Genomic DNA, 17,887 nt, shown 5'->3' with positions numbered 1-17,887 from the left:
CCCAAAACCTACCCACAGTTGGATTTTCAGCAGTATTGGACTGCCTAATTATAAATGAAGACAGGTGTTTAAATGCTTAGAAACCTGACCACCAATATCCACACACACAAACAGGAACCTTAATGCTTTACACTAAGCAAAAACACCACCTGCTATTTGGCTCGTTCCCTGCAAACCCATCTCTTATTTCACGTTGTTTTAAAACCTGGCCACAAGGAAAGCCTCACAGACCCATCACAAACCATCAGCTCAGCAACAAACCAGCCCTTACAGCACAGGTACCTTCCCCCACCAGCCTGGAAGTAACAGCCCAGCACCAAAAGGCTTTTATCACCAGTTTTCAGCCAAGAGATTTCAGCTGAAGCCCACTGTACTAGCTGCCTACTGCCACATTTTGGAGACTTTAACACAGTGACCTACACAAACCATAAAGTATCTTCCAGGTGCCAACACAGCATGTCAGCAAGACACAGGGGAAGAAAATGGGTAATTCACACAACAAGTAGGTTAACATCTCTGAAAACTATTTCAACAGAGGTGGACAAAAGGTCTTTCTGCACCTAGATTTGTGCAGAAAGACTGTTTTCAGTCTCTCCATGCAGTAGTTTTAACACCAGCTTTTCTTTGCAGCACGTTCCTGGAACAAAATCACCCAAACCAGTCAGTATGCCACCATGTATCACTAAAAGTGGAGGGGAAAAAAGAAACCAAAAAAATACAAACACCCTTCCTGTACTGCCTATAGAAGCTCTGCAAATGCATCTATGTTTATAAAGAAGAATCTGACTGGTCATAACAACTCTCATTCATCTTTTGCATACATTTTAGGACTGTTATAACCCCCAAATCAGTCACTTCTGAATAGATAGGTTCATTTCAATCCTTTTTTACCACTCTCACCAGCTCCTAAATTCTGTTTCCGAGGCCTCATCACTCCCACTGCTTTGCACCCTTTCTCCACAATGCTTCCACCTGTGCTTTCCCTCTCCCCATGCCTCCTCCTCACCCATCCAACCCAACTAATAAGCCTGTACAACTCCAGCCAGAGCTAAGGACCTCAGTTCTGGCACAGCACGGGCAGCAGGCATTAGGTAGGTGTGCCCAGAGCCAGCAAAGCTTACCAGCTCACGTGCAAGGCAACTGGGAGCCAGCACAGAGGCACCGACAGAGCTGGCTCCAGGCCACAAGCACCTCTACCAGACTTTCACTATCTGATCCCTCGTGCCCAGCAGATCTTGAGGTTCTTTAAACCTTCTTTCCTTGCGGGTGATCCCCCTCCTGCTCCATCTCTGCAAAGCTTCCAGCAACCCAGGATCAGAAAACACTCCAGGTGTAGAAACTGCAGCATGACAAATGTTTTCCATTCACAGCTGAATCCCAACCAACAAGTTTCAGCTGAACTGCTCGCAAGAACATCTAGTCAACACTGACTACTCCAGCAGGTAAACAGATTCTGGATCTGAATCATACTTGGCTACCTAGCAGTTACAGGAACAACCAACGCTCCGAGTCTGTCAGCAGCTGGTTGAGCACAGAGCAGAGAGCAGCAAGCATCAGCGCCTGCACCACCTCGTGCACGGTTCACAGGAGCACACGTTCTGAGCAGCCTGAACAGGCACCTCATTGAGCTCTGCGTCGTGCAAACTGTGCAACACTGAAATATATCTGATGAAATAGGTATACCTGCAGATACAGGTTTTAAAGCACTGCTACTAAAACACAAATCCTCCATTTACAGTGAGTAAATATTCTGAGGTCACGAAATCCACAGCTTTACACAGAGACAGCCTGAAGGAAGGGGTCAGCTCTTCTTTCCTCCTTCGAGCCCCAGCATCTCCATGCTTCAGGAGTGTGTCATCTGCTGAGTGACTCAGCAGTCACCTTGCTGATGAGGACATTCAGCAGGGAGCAGCAGCAATGACCATAAGTAGCTCGTCACCAGGAGCCGTGGAAATTCAGAGGGCTACTCCACAGCTACATCCCTCGTTACCAAACAAAGCTTCTGAGGAAGCCAAACTGACTAAGTCAGAAGAGTTTGTTATTTTTTTCCAAAACGTAAGAGCACATTAAAGCCTCAGCAGCACAGCATCAAAGTGTAAGTTCCCAAGGAGAGCACGACAGCATAAAGATCACTGTCCTCATCTTTACTGTGTTCTCTGCATGCACTTACGTATGCATGCATGTATATATTGGAAAGTCATCCACTATCTCAGCCAAAACACAGAAAGCTTAACATCAAGGCATGCAGCATCATTATTTAATGGTAATGCCTAAACCTAAGTTTTTGTGTTTGTCTCACGTGGACATTTCTATAGCCTACCTATGCAGAATTGGTCTGCTTTACTGGATTTGGACAAGCAACGTCATATGTACATTTTCTGTATTATTCCAAACTAAAGCTTCTCAGGACAATTCTTTAGTCAAAAAGTTTGCTTGTTTTTCTCCCCCTGTGAAAATTTAAAAGCAATGTTTTCTACTGCAAGTAGAGAATATGCAGACAGCCTCGCACTGGTGAGACTGCGCTCATGCTAGAAAATACAGAGGCACTGTATTTACTGGGACTTGATGCAAATACTGTCGTCTTTTTCTTTTGGTCAACATTACTCTTATGTAGTTCAGGATGTATGAAACTTCGATTTCTTAAAAGTCGAGCAGTGAAATAACACCTAGTTTCAAACCAACCATCACAGCTTTCAGTAGTTGCACAAAACTGCAAGACAAGTGTTTTGTCAACTTGAGAAATTGGTCATCAGTTCTGAATATATCTTTTCAAGGCTTCAGTACGGTTGTATGACTTCTTGTCTGCATGTGAAAAGCCTGGAAGGTGAGCAGCATAACCACAGGTGGAAATGGTTACCCAAGGAACACAGACATCAACACAGAATGTACACACAGCATCATTAGCCACAAAGCAAGACAAGCCAGCAGATGAAACTAAAAGTCACTGTCCTAGCATAAGCTGAGCGCAGCTTCAAGGTCTTACCCCTGCTAGGCATCAACAGGCGCTTCTTCATGTTGCCTGACAGAGCACAAGTGAACAGAAAAGAGAAAAATATCACATCAGCAACCTGAACAACAGCAGTTTAAAAAGTTCTTAATGTTAAAACAGAAACAGTAAGATATCAAACGTCTGTAATTATATTTCAGATCAGCCATATATAATGTTAAAACTAAAGGTGAAAAATAAGAAAGATTCTGTTCAGCTGCATCAAAACTTCAGTGCAATTATCCTGCACTATGACAGCGTAATTCTACAGGAATAAGACACAGCAGGAGAGAATCCATTTTCCCTCTAAGGAAAAGCCTGTAAGGGGACGTAACTTAACTTTTGCTCACCCCTGGGAGGCCAGTAGAGATCTCTCCCGCTCAGAGCCACCTTGAAAGCTAATAATTCTACTCCCCTGCTAAGGAGAAATACCCCTCCATGTCCTTACTCATGTCAAGACATTTGAATAGGCCCTTTTATCCTCATCTGAGGAAAAAACTGCACTTTGTCTTCCTGACAATCTCAGGCAAGAACAGCTCTTCAGAGCAGAGCCCTGCGTTCCATGCCAGAACATCCTGTGTCTACCTCCCACTTCAAACACCTTCCCCATGCCTTTTATCCTCGGGGAGACGAAGCCCACATTTCACTGAAGAGGTTCTCAGTGACAGGGACAACAGAAGCGAACGCTCTAGTTCTGAGCAAGGCAGGAGCAGGTTTATGGCACGCCAGGTCTGGCACTTCTGCCTCCCTTACCTAATCAGTAGCCTGCCTCTCACACTGCCTCTGGCAGCTTTTCTGAAACCCAGGTGATCCACACATTACAAAGCCACCTGGGAAGCACACAGCTACTATACCTACAGGTTAAAAAGCTGTAAACCTCACAAGGAAAAGGAAGCATCTCTGGAAATGGCTATAAAGGTTTTCTTCATACTGCTCATTTAAAAAAGTAAAAAGGAGGGAAGTTCCTCTCTCACTGCCCCACTTGCAAGGTTGGTCCAGCTAGGCAGAGTTCCACTACCATGGTAGCCTTACGTGCATGTACCACCCAGGCAGCACACATCACGTCACACCCAAAATTAGAAATGGAACAAGCAACTTCTACGAAAGGGAAAGAAATAAAACCCCTACGAATAATAAACACTGAATTTATATCTAAGGCTATGATTTTAAACAATATCCTTGCATACTGAAAGGACAGAATAAGCCTACACAGACAATAGACATGTTGTAGAAGAATATTTACCATCCATTCCATTGTGTTGTTCGTAACTTCTTTTTCCCAGGATAGTTGGGGACCCATTATTAATGACAGGCGTAAACTTGGCAGGAGTCAGATTGTTGAGAGAACTGGATAAGCTCTTTGCAGGATCTGGTTTCGGAGGACACGGATGAGATTCTGTGGTGGAACAGCAAGGGGTCACTTTTATTAATGAAGATACTGGAATTACAAACCTGAAAGCAACTTGCAAACTTCCACAGTGACAAAGTATACTTCCCCTTATACAGCAATTACCTCAGTCAGTAATTTTGATTGAGGATTGCTATTTATATTGATCATTTTAAGTATATTTAGGAATTCACTTCTACTGAAGATGTTAAAATCAATTTCATAACATCCACTGTACCACATTACTATCCTAAAATAAGAGCTGATAACAAGAGCACCTTGGATTTATTTTCAAAACACTGTTCTCCAATAATTTGGTATGATTTCTGGCCTGTTCTTTATTAAAAGCCATCTTTGGGCAGCCACACAGCACCCCTAGACTCTGAGAAAATGACAACTTTACCAGGTTAGCAAGGTTTATAAAAATACAGTTTTTAACCGGCTGAACAAGTGAGGATACAGAGCACCACTAGAAAGAGCACAGAGCCTGAATTCAACCTTTTGGCTGAGGCAGAGACCAAGCATAGGCTGTCCAACAGAAAAGGTTTTGAGAAAGTTACAACTAACAGCAAGTGAGAGCTTCAAATGAGTGGCTCTCTCAGCCCCAACAGCAGGGTAACATATGATGTAAAGTGCACTGAGCTCCAAAAAGAGAGCTACGTTCTCACTAATCCATCAGCCTCCCTTCACTTCCTTCACTCCCCTCTCCTTGTGCAACAGTCACAGATCCTGACATGGTGCTACTGAATTTGTGCTCAGGTGAAATCTCAAAATCTATTGTTACATGCTCCACAACTATTAAGAACGGGACTTTAGTCAACAGCAAAAAATCTCCCTTTATTTGCTTTATGTGGTCGTGCCATACATACCCAAAGGTTTCCCAGTCTGTGTATCTCATCAGTATTCAGCACTTAAGCACAACACTCAACAGAGAAGCAGTAAATATTTAATAAACCCTCAGCCTTACAATATTTCATCAACAAAAATGTTCAAAGAAACATAAAATTAACTCCAGTGTTTCTTATCAGAGTAAAAAGGCAATCAATTTCCTTGATAATCTGGAAGCCTTCAAAGGACCACGGTCCAAGCTAGCTCTCCGTGGTTAGACTCCTGTTAGACTGCTGTTACACCCTCAGACTTGGCTTCAGGGTATCTCTAACAACCAGCAGCACTAGGGAAAATTATTTGTAGTCAGAGCTGGTATATCATGTTATCTGGCTGCCTCCAACACCTACAAACTTACACTAAGGTCCTAGACAGAGCTACTTAGTACTCTGCCACAGATCAGCTGCGTGAGAGGCTCAAGTATTCAAGAAAACAGTAGAAAACAAGATGAAAATTAAGATGAACAGAAGCATATGCCCCATTGTCTGGCTCCTACGCAAGAACAGCCAGCAGCTGATTCACAAGCTGTGCTAAACCTGAAAGGCTCCCTGGAGGACCCAGCTGTAGTAACTGCCTTCAGGCTGCCCTAACATTGCAATAACGGACTGACCAATTGTTCCCAAAACATGACATTTATGCCTCCATTAGCAGAGGGCAACCTGTCCACACATGCATGAGACACCACAGCAAACTGTGCCATGTCCCACCCCTCATATAAAAAAGCTTCAGCTGCAGCTCAGCGAGCCCACAGTGGACTGGAGCAACTAGGTCTGTCAGACAGGAAAAGGGGGAAGTTCATGGGGAGGTCTTCAATTTTATTTATTATTTTTTTTTAAATCCAGAACCAGCATCTAAACCCAAAATAAAAGGGAAAAAGAAAGGGCTAGCAGAATTAGCTAGTAGGTTTTCTGTTTATTTTGCAAGGGTATTTTTTGTTTGTTTTTTTAAATACCTAAATACCGGAGTACTGCTTCTAAAGGCTTTCGAACCACTTGCTTTAATAGCAATGGGTTTTCTGATGCCTCTGGTAAACGTGCTGTGCCTGTAAAACAAACAAAAAGAATTAGAGGGCAACGACACTTAGATATTGTAGTAGAACTAAGTGAATAACTCAAGTGTTCAGAAAGAGCTTTCCAATCAAAAAGAGCATTTACAGGTTGCATGCATGTCTTGGCAACAGGACGCAAATGCAGGAGAATGCTAAAGGTACCAGCAATCAGGAATATTTTAGAACAAATAACTCAGGAATTTTCACAGTATTTGTCTAGCCTGTCATCAGTTAGAACACTCCACAAGTAGAGCCAGGTTTTGTGGGAGCACTAACTGAGAGCAAAAGAACACCGGGAAGCTGCAGCTCAAACTTAAATACGTAAAGGAATCTCAAAGGGCTCCTTTGCCCTTTGCAAGTAGGTGCCAGCTGCATCACCACTCACATTCTGCTTTGATTGCCGCGCTGTTAATAGGCAGATAGGGATGTCTTGCAGCATGCCAAGGGCGTAAGATATCTCGACATAAACGTCTGGCAATTCTTGTCAGTTTTGTTGTATGGAGATAAAAAGCTTGTCGTGTCTTCATAGCAAACTTGGGGCTCCCACTGTTTCGTACTGGCACACCATGAGGACTCTAAAAATAAAGAAAAATAAATATGATTTTGAAGAGCATGGCTTTAAAGAACAGAAACTATATAAAATCACTTTCAACTCCTGATACACAGACATATGAACAGCAACAGTATTATAGAAGAAAATATTTTCAGCACAGCTATTTACCATTTCCTAAGTCTTACCCATCAACAGTTTTCTTCTGAAATGTTTCTTGGGATAAAACAAAGGTAAACATTTTCTCTTCGCAGCTATGTAGTCAGTTCTGTACTGTCCTCAACTTTAAAGCAAGGATTCAAAAGCCAGGCCAAGAGAAGTTGCCTGATGCTATCACCTGATTTAATACTTACAGAGTCAATAGCAAGACTCCCAAACTTTGGGTGTTTAGAGTTGCTCTGGATATATAATGCAAACTCCTTATAACAAATCATTTGTAGGAGGGAGAAGAACATCAGAAAGCAGTTGTATGGCCAATTTACATCACAAACTCACCTCCCAAAGCAAACATTCAGCATGCAAGAAGTTTATTTTGTCTCAAAGCTGCAGAAAATTGTTAAATTCTTACTCTGAACTCAATTTACAGAGCAGGCAAGTATTCACTACATGTAATAAAGAATAATACAGACAGACATTTATCTAGTACAGAGAGCAAAAGCAGTATCTTTTTTAATAAAAGCAACAAAGTAAACCAATCAAATAATGAAAGTAGTATCTTGTTATCTCAAACCTGCCTATGGGCGGAAAATAAGAGGAAATTTCAGCCTGGGAAGAACAAGGATTTCCCCTCTCAGACTGTTTGCATACTTTTTAACTAACAAACGAGCTATAGGGCTGATAAAACCTGGCAGCTATCTCGGCAATTAAGCAGCTTCAGAGGGTAAACAGAATGCTGGAAAGGACAGTGGCTAAAGAAAAGAAACAGAAAAGGAAGGCAGCAATAGGAAAGACTAGGAGAGGGGAAAGAAATAATCTAAAACCAAAGTACACTGTGTACTCTCCTTCTATCCATAGCTGCTGTTGTGACGCAGCCATTCTTTCCAGTCAGCCCAAGATACAATGCTTCAAGACTAAACTTTCTCTAAATTCAGAAAAATCGAGATTTTTTTTTAATAAATACAAAAAATGAAGCTCACAAAATGCTTAATCAAAGACTAAAAAAAAAATAAAAAAGAAAAAAGAGGGCTAATTGAAAAAAATAGGAGGAAGAAGAATAACAAGATAAGGGATCTCTAAAAAGCTGCTAGCTGATTGGGATATCTAATTTTGAATGTGCCTTAGGAAAGGGAACAGCTTTCAGGAAATAATGAATTCCTTTATGGAAAATTAGTCCTCTTCCTCCTGCAGCAAAAATCATGGAAAGAGAATATCAGAAACATTGGCTGGCATTCCAATTTTTTTCCATGAAGTTCCTGAAGTTATCCCGTGTATTTGATGGCTACTTTGCTAAACAAATAATGTGGGTTTTTCTTTCCGTGGGGGTGGTATTTCGCAACAAATTGCATACAGCTGAAGCTAACATGCCAACTTTTGCAAGTGATAAAAAAACAAACTCAAGAACAACAACAGAGGTTGAAGGCATTCTTTTTCTTAAATATTTAAGAACAGTGAACAATTGATAACAAATTACATCACCTAACTTTCCAGACAAGATCACCAAGCAGCCTTTTTTGCTGATACCTACCAAATTATTGCGGTTTGGTCCTGGTCTCTCTCCATCTAACCGTGTTGGCATTTTCAAGCCACCGTATTTCTTCCAGTACGTCCAACAGGATGCACAGAGGCGACACTGCATGTTAGGGGGACCCCAAGAATACCACTGGTAAGACTGTGTGGCTAGAGATAACAAAGGTGGAAATTATATATATCCTTAAACAGGATCACTTTTCAGAGCTTATTCTCTTTAGAACTATCATAAAAGAAAACCCACACAAAGACAGTGCAAATCTCAAACAGACCTTAAAAACCTGCTGATGGCTTTATTGCCATCACCACTGCTAAATGTACTTGTTATTTCAGTGAAATCAATTACATACATTAAAACCCTTTTAAAATACGAACAGAAAAAACGCTTACTAGGATGGGAAAACACCCTGCCAACGAAACTGAAAGCTCTCGTTTTGCTAGACTAATAGACAATTTCTGCAGGGAAAGATGGAAGATTCTCTCCAGGAACTCCCCAATACATTAATTTTACAACGGAAGAATGAAAGGTAAGTCTGTGACTTGACTTCTTGTGCTGTCCTGCATTCCAGCATCTCTAAAGGCTTCCCATAAAAGAGGGCAAGCATTAGTGTGTGAGTACCAGCCAGCAGACCAAATACACTGATATCCCATATTTTGGGATCTACTTTAAAATAATGAAAAAATTGTCAAGTTCACAGCTTGGTGATTAAAGTCTTTGCTCAATAGTAAGTGTCATATGTAATTGTAGGTAGCTAACTCCCCCTTAAGTACTTCACAATTATATTTATGTAAAACCAGCAACTCCAAACCCACTTTTGCTGGAACGCTGCTATATCAAAGTGTCCCCCCACCATTTCAAAGCCTTCTCCCCCCTGCTCCCTCCTCCCAAGCACAGCATTTACTGCTTGCAATACAGCACTCGCTCTCTGTGCACGAGTGCCATGTCCGCATGTCACTTACTATAACAGCTTTCACAGGCCCGTCCTGCTCCCGTGTTCTGTGCCTGTACTCCAGTACCATTTACCACTCCTGGTTTGACATTATTTACATTGATCTGGTTGGGGTTTGGCTTGTTACTTAAAACACAAAGCAAAAAGGAGGACAAACATTAATCAAGGCATGCAATTTCCTAGGAGACTTAACAACATGGCCCAAAACACTTGAGATTGAAGACTGAAATTTTGTTCATCTTGTGGCTTTCAGAACAAGGAGCTGTACTTACCAGCAATCCGTCTTTCATGAATACACTCTTCTATGTCCATATTACATTAGTTCAATGCCATTTCAGAGACAAAAACCATTTTAAAACAACAAACCACTGAGGCAAGGGAGGTATCTTAATTACAGTCCTGAACGTTCTGATCAAGCTGGCAAGAAGATCCTATCTACAGATCTCTCCCTGTCCTCAACATGAAAGATGTTTTATGTGAATCTCCAAGAAGCAGCACAAAGGATGGAGAATGAGAAGCAGGCAGAGAAAGACCCCTGCTTCATTCAGGGAAGGATAACCCTATGCTACAGTCACATACATATTTTCACATTGCCTTACTACAAAGTAATTACATCTCCAGACCTAACATACAGAGGTGATCAGGAATACGAGCTTTCATCAAGTCTTAATCCATGACCTGAGCTTTTCCTAGGAAACATCTAAGCTTCTGCTAAATGCAGAAAGTCCAAAAGTTCAGCAGCCACAGAACAAGAAGTCCATCAACATCTGTCATTAATAGATGCTGATAGAAAAACATCGCCTCCGCACATCTCTGTATGCTGCTGAAGGTGTTGGAAGGAACAAAAGTTAATGGTAGGAGCTGGGAATAGAAGGACAAACAAAACCTTGGCATAAAGAACAGTACGAAGAGTACAGGCACTGCAGGGGAAGATGCCAGAGAGGGAAAAGGAGACATTCACAAAACCCTTGACATGGGAGGGAACAAGAAGCACAGCGAATCCATACTGTGGGGACAGGACGTCTGGGGAATGGTAGAAGGTGGGACACACAAGAAGTTTCATTGAAGTAGTATACACAAAGAATTTATAAAGACACAAGGACTCCAAGCTGGTGATGAGGAGCTCAGCTTAGAGAAGCAACAAAAAGCAGGCAGCCTCTGGTGTGGGTTTTTGAATATAAGCCCAAACTCTAATGCCAGTTATGTTTCATCCATACTCTCTTACCTGAAAACTCAACGGAGTGGGCATATTCTTTTTATTTCCAATCAATAAACTAGGAAATCCACATATTCAAGCAGAAATACCTTAAAATGGGCTCTGTGAAATAAGTTTCTGAAAACTCATTTTCTTACACGTCAGCTGCAGACACAGGAGCCGCACCAATTTAAGTGGCCCACAATATGTTATGGCTCACGGCACCCAGCATTTTGTTCCGGAGTGTCACTACAGTAACCTGCTGCAGCACAACTTCTGCCATGAGTCACTAGCAAACCCCACATGCAAACACGACCGAGATGCTGCAAAACAAACAGCCCTCACAGATGCAGTTACCAGCCAGGTTTGCTCCACGGGCAGAATAAAAGACTGGAGCAAGGAAAACTAAAGGCTCCACTCTGAGTTTTACACCTCGACATCAGGCATGTGGCTTCCCTTCCATACATCAATTTATCCTCTGAGAAGCAGCATGACAGGAGTCAGAAATCCATCAGCAGAGCACAAAAAAGCTTTGCTTTTCAAGCAGTGTGCTGGAAGCCCTGATGGGTGCAGTCGTAAGCAGCTGAGAACAGGACCAAGCGTTGGCATGCTCAGCCAGAGCACTGGGTTCACGTGAGGAAAGGAGGCTGCTCTCCTCCCAGGAACCCTTACCAAAGGTGCATTTCAAACCCAAGTGAAAGCAGTGTGTGGGTGAAAGCTGCTCCCCAAGATCAGCACGCTGTAGCTGTGACAGTAACTTCAGGCTTCAGATTTCGGAAGGCTGCAATAAGCACCACAAAGTGTCCTGGCCCCAAGCTGAGGTTAAGCACCACAGTGGGTGACCATCAAATTTAGGCAGCTGTTTTCATCTGACGAGAAGCAAAAAGCCCTCAATTGTTGGTGATTTGTTAATTAAACTTGTTTGATATCACCAAAGCCTGCTGCAGCTATTAACAAGAGAATTAGATGAATAACTGTATGAATCATTAGGCAACTGATGAAGCTGAAGTGAAAAATGCAAATAAGGTACTGAGAATATTGATGGTGTGGTAAACTATCATTTCCATTTCTTAAATCAGGAGTGGAAGCCTTTTAAACGGGTTTCAGCTGTGATGGAGCACTCAGTTATGCTAGAAGAGGGATTACAAAGCACAGGTTTCTGGGCTGCTATGCAGAACAGCCTCAACTACAGAGATGACGATGATAAAGCAAATGCAGAAAGATGACAACCATCATACGCTGAAGCCACACCACAAAACAAACAAAAAAACAAAAAACAACAAAAGATATTCCCAAGCCTTACAGAACACTGAAATCCTCTCGCTATATAACTACCATTTGAGCCACAGAGCAGTAATAAAATTTTAGTGGTTAAAAGTAACTATAAACTTAACACCATCAGTGAATGTTTCCAGATATTCAAGAAAACACAATTGTTCTGCTGCATCTCGAAGTAGTAAGAAATAAAGGCTGAGAAATAAGGAATAGGAACAATGTTTAATGCTTTTTAGGGAACATTTATGCTGTCTGCATTTAGGCATCTAATTCAAGTGTCTGGATTCCTTATCCAGGCACCGGAGTGGTGAGCTCTCATCACAGCTCTCACGATTCTAAGAATGGGTCTAATGACTGCTAGGCAATGCTTTCTGAAAATTAAAAGCTTTCTCCAACAATGTGGTGAAGGTCACCGTTTTAACTAGCAGAGCTACAGAGAAAGACCAGCATTACACTTACAAGTTTTCCCTGCTACAACAGACCTCTGCACCATTAAGCAGGGAAGGAGAAAAGTCCTGCTCTTCAGGCAGAGGACAACGAAGAAACACATAAAGGAATCATCTTCAGCTTGTTAAGCAGTCTCTCCTTGTAGTGATAGAAAGCTTTGACCAATTTCCCCGTTGGCTTAAAAGAGGCAGAGGAAAACATTCCCCTACTTACGATGTTTGTGAGGCAGCGTTCATGGGTTGTGAAAGTGCTTTGAGATTCTTGGATAAAATATTCCAAGCAGAACGCATTAATTTGCATTGACTGATGCAGTTAGAATTTACATTTTATATCAATATATTTTTAGAGACTGGGGACTGTATTGGGCAATTCATTCTTCCCTTGCTGTTCTTACCACTTCTGATATCATCTAGATCAAAGCAAAAGAGAGGAAAGCCGCACAAAATTGCGTGTCTCAACCTTCACGATTTGCAGATGTCCTAATCCCAAAAAGCAGCAGCTACCCAACCAGACTGTCACCGAATAGAAGCAAGTAACAGGTGCACAGGATGCCCCTAAGATGAGTTCCAAAAAGGCTTGAAAAATATGTCTGGGGACACACTAGAAGAAGAAACACTGAGACCGGAATGAGAAAGCTCTGTGAGCCCTACAGTCACAGTGGTGGATGGCAGGAGGAAAGGAGTAAGAGCACTGAATTATACATTCAGGATTCTGCTACTGATTTATTTAACACAATTCCCATCTAAAACATTTTTTCAGTATTAACTGAATGCAGAATTCAGTTTATTTTACATCTTCCTTTCACCACAGAAGCATATTGGTGTTTTCCAACCTAAGGGATGCCTTACAAACCCACGCTTAGAAACAATGGGTTCAGCCACATCGACTACAGACGTCTGCCCCAAAACCAGGGCTCTTCTTGGAAGGAGCACGACAATTTATGTCCAACACCTAGGATGTTGCCTAAGGACCTGAGAACCTCACCTCGATTACCTGCACGACTCTGCACGGAGTACCTAGCCTCTCCATGATTCAGTTCCTCATGTTACAAATTTGCGGTACACTCTCAGGCTAAAAAAACATCAGCTATAAAGTTTCACTGATAGATCTCATCTTTCACTGTATAATATGCATGTAGGATGATAAACCAACCTTGAAGGTTGCTTCTGTTGTTTTTCTTACTCTTTTTCCCCCTCCCATCGCTCTAGATTTTTCTGTTAACATCATACAAACAAATGAAATCCCTATCAGTGGAAGCAAGCCAGGGACAAAAAAATAAGGTTGTTTGAATTATATCCTTCTGGGTCTCTCTTTGCAAACAGTTTTACACCAGTTATTGCTAGAATGTTTCACCCAATCAGCTGATACGCTTCTGCACAGGTCATGTCACCTCCAAAATAAATTACTTGATGTAGCTTGTCACAACTGGATCATTATGGTTCAAGCCTCAAAACAGGAATGAGCTCAGTAACACGGTAAGGACTAATCAATAACATTGATATTTAGATCCTTACACTGTGTATTGCTTTTACAAGCCAAGAATATAATCTTTTTCTAGGTCACAAGGTAATACAGATTCAATATGTTCCCAGTGTGCTGGATTCTGGACTGAAATTCATGTAGGAATAATCCCAAATGTTAGAAATGCGTAACTGTTGCACATTTACAGGTTTTAATAGGAAAAAAAAGCAGCAGAAGCATTCATGTGCGATTGTCAGGTACACAACTGCTACTTCTGATATGTACAAAAGGATATTGAAGAAAGAGATAAATCTGACGCTCGTTTTGTCAATTAACATGCGAGTTAAGGTACAACACTCACAAAATCAGCCGTGGCTGGAAATCAATGCAGGAGACAAAAATAGCAGGCACACAGGTAGAGAGAGACTTTTCCTGAAGCAGAGAGGTAAGCTGCTGATTTGATTACATTCGCTAGATAGCAACAAGAATTATCTTGCTGAGATACAGGGTGGAGGGATAAGATACCACTCCAGACAGTCATTATCAAGTGAGCACTGTAACCTTTCAAATACAAAGCCCTACCTACACACATTATAATCCAAGAGCAGCAGGAAGACTACCAGGCTTTGTCATCTGCAATATCCTTTTGCATTTGCAGTCTAAATTACGCTAGCTTTTGCTTTACAGGCTTATCACATTTTGAATTCATGTTTAATTTGGTGTCCAGAGTCCCCCTGCACAGTAACACCCTCCATAAAAGGCAATACTGTTGAAAAATCGCATGACTAGAAATCTATTTGGCTTCACACTGGATCTTACATCTAATTTTTGGTAAATTCACCTGAGATATATTGACACATTTCAGTTAAAAGAGGCAAAAAAGAAACCAAGGATCCTGTATTTTCCCAAGAAGTAAGAGACCATCTTGCAAGCTGAACACGTTAAGACTTCATTTTGCCTTAATTAACAGGAATACATAGTAAACCTTCCTAATTATTTGAAAATAAATAAGAGTAAAGGAGTTATTAGGAACATGGGAACACGTCTGGAAATGAAAGATGAAAAGAGGAAAGGCTGGGGAGATTTGAGTTCCACATTGTAACAACCACTGACTGGGTTAAGCAGAGGGAACACAAGTGAAGAAGCACAGTTTACTAACAATTAATATATATATATATGTGTGTGTGTGTGTGTGTGTATGACATTAGGAAACAACTATGCATTCATGCTCCACTGATGACAATAATTAAGAAGACCAGATGAATTACTATTAAAGAGTTAATTAGCTATCCTTTTATGCATGACTGTAGTGACCTGCTACCAAGTTCCCACTCACTTTCTGTATAAAAATAAAAATCAGATGATAAGTAATGACTGCTTCAGGGTGGCAACATTATACAGTATGAAGGAAACGAGCAACGTGACAGCACAGCAGCATCCTAACCAGGAACGCCCTCAGCTACCCGTGGAGGAAATACCCTGTGCTCCAGAAGCAGCAGGTCAGCTTGTGGGAGCAGCTTTGTCTTTTGTACACTCATAAGCAGCAGCACAGGCACACTGGGAGGAGTGCTGCTTTGTTCCAGGCAGCTTTGAAATACAACAGCAATCGTGTTGTCTTCCACAGGACTCCAACTTGTTTATTAGCATCTGGGTGCTTAGCATTAACTCAGCTAAAATAAAAAGGAATTCAAGCCTATTTAAGCATCAGCAGAAGGCTCATTATATTGGTAACCTAATTTAGTAATTCTCTGACATTGTTTGTTCAACTATGTCTCTCATTATATAATTAAAGCTAATATATAATACTGGCAGGCCATGGAAACTGCTACACCAGACCCTCTAATGAAATAAAACACAAAACAATACAGAAAGATACTTACTAGTTGGGTATATACACTTGTTTTAGCTTGCTTTCTGCTTCTGCTGCTTTCAATCGTTTCTTTAAAAAGAAAAACAGAAAAAAAAGTTAGAATAAAAAGAAAATAAGGGCTATTTTACCTGGGAGTAGAGTCACCTGTGAAAACTTTAGCACTCATTAGCAAACAAGTAAGTTTTTTTTTTTATTTCACTGAGCAGCTATCCTTTTCCAACAGGAAAAAATACTCTGAAAACAATTGTGGGTAGTAAATGACTACAGACACAGCACTTTGAAAAAGTTAACGAGATTACAAAACTACTATTTAGACAATTATTTTTTTTATTCCCATTCATTCCAATACAAATTCATACACTGTTTGCCCCATAACCCTTTATCTTCCCCTGCAGAGAAAGATCCAACGTATCAGCCTGTGCTTGTCCTCTTTGATAATATGCAACAACTGGATAATAACAAGGACAACAAAACACCATCATTTTTCCCCAATAGCTGAAACAATTTAAAGTGTTCGAAGGAAGACTTTTTTTTTTTGCTAAGTTTTTTTTTTTTTTTTAAAAAAAACTGATTGAAAACTGACTCACACTGGAGATTTTCTTTAAAACTTAAAAAGCCTACAAGCTTAACTAAAAACGGACACACCAACACCCAATAGATTTGTTAGTTACGGTAGGTAATCACCTCACACTAAACATCGTCCATGGGCAAGCCATACATTTGCACTTTCTAAAGGTGAAAGGCTTCAGGTAGACAAAAACTACTTGATCATCCCCCTTGCAAACAAAAGGAAATAACCCCAGGCACAAATCTCAGGGGCCAGGTAGCAAAGAACATTAAGGGGATGAAAAGGGAGAGGTCAACTCCACCAATCAGCTCCTTGTAAAAGGCAAATAAATTTTATGCACATATAGATATTATATATATATATATGTGTGTGTGTGTGTGTGTGTATACGCACATACATACAGACGCCTTTCCCAGGAGGTATTAAGGAACATCACAGAGATGTTCAGTGAAAAACATGCACAAAAAGTAGCCTTTCAGAGCATGGGTACACAATTTTGTCTCTACATGGCCTCATTTTGATAAAACCCACCATTAACTTCCATCCACACTTCTGGAATAGGTAGATTAGAGGGTCCTCCCAATGGGACGTAGAGGAGCAATTCCCCCAGAACCATACAGCTCCTTTCCTTTCTGAACATGGCACAAGAGGAAGACAACTAGCAGGAGCTTTACTAACTGGCCAAGAATTCCTTTTATTACTCAAACCTTCACTTTTTTTTTTTTTTTTTTTTTTTTAATAAAGAGAGACATTCGAATGTTCAAGTTTTTTCTTTATTACACAAATTAAATGAATTTAGGATGAAAGAAACCTCTGGAGGCCTCTATGCCTCTCCTGCTGAAGCAGGGTCCACGCCCTTCAACATCCATGTCAGTACCAGCAGCCTGCAGACAGTAATGATGATGTTCTCCAGACAAACCAGCAATGCAGTGTTTGCTGGGGATTTTACACATATCCTAGGCAAACAGATTAGTTTAACTTTTTTCAAATTTCTGACACTTTTTGTGCTTTTTATTTCTATGCAGATACTGACTTTTGCTTTAGTTATTTTCCTTGAGGAAAAAAATGCCTTGAGGCTGTTCACTGAAAAAAAATAGGACTATACATTTTCTCTTTACAGGGACACTATGGACACATAAAAAACAAGGAAGTAAAAGTTTCCAGTATGCACGAAGCTCCCTTTGATCAGAGGGGCAGTCTTAAGCAACAGTTCTCCATTTGACAGCCTGACAGTTTCTCACCTAAACTCTCTAGGCTCCTGAAGAATTCCCTCTTACCTTTTCCAGCAAATAACAGTCAATCCATCTTAGAAATCAAAGAATGAAGGTGTCAGACAAGAGAACAAGGACTGAGAAAAACAAACAGCTATTGGAAGGTATTCAGAGCCTGGGAGTATGCCTTCAGAAAGCTGCATCCAAAAGCAGACTTCTTGCTTCCCAGGTTGGTTGCTTCTGCTAAATCTGGTCTCAGGCACAGGCAGCTACCCCAAAGCTGTCCTTGAGAAAGACCAAACAGACCTCATGGAGATGATACTTATCAATCCTGCAGCCTTGGAGCAACCAACAATACAGAGGTTCTC

General features: G+C 41.1%; 1 protein-coding gene across 3 annotated transcripts in view; it reads right to left on the bottom strand.

Annotated features, from left to right (window-relative positions):
- The window catches only part of MTA1 (metastasis associated 1), a 79,525-nt gene that overhangs the window by 14,582 nt on the left and 47,056 nt on the right, over positions 1 to 17,887 (bottom strand). For all 3 annotated transcript variants that reach the window (XM_032191946.1, XM_032191947.1, XM_032191948.1), the window contains exons 11-17: positions 15,751 to 15,809; positions 9,503 to 9,618; positions 8,541 to 8,692; positions 6,692 to 6,881; positions 6,211 to 6,300; positions 4,230 to 4,382; positions 2,984 to 3,019 (exon numbers count right to left, since the gene is read on the bottom strand). In XM_032191946.1, the coding sequence (XP_032047837.1) occupies positions 2,984 to 3,019; positions 4,230 to 4,382; positions 6,211 to 6,300; positions 6,692 to 6,881; positions 8,541 to 8,692; positions 9,503 to 9,618; positions 15,751 to 15,809 (796 nt within the window). The remainder of the gene's footprint in view (positions 1 to 2,983; positions 3,020 to 4,229; positions 4,383 to 6,210; positions 6,301 to 6,691; positions 6,882 to 8,540; positions 8,693 to 9,502; positions 9,619 to 15,750; positions 15,810 to 17,887) is intronic.

This window comes from Aythya fuligula, chromosome 8 (assembly GCF_009819795.1).
Source record: "Aythya fuligula isolate bAytFul2 chromosome 8, bAytFul2.pri, whole genome shotgun sequence".
Classification (NCBI taxonomy): domain Eukaryota; kingdom Metazoa; phylum Chordata; class Aves; order Anseriformes; family Anatidae; genus Aythya; species Aythya fuligula.
This window is presented reverse-complemented; position numbering and strand designations above follow the sequence as displayed.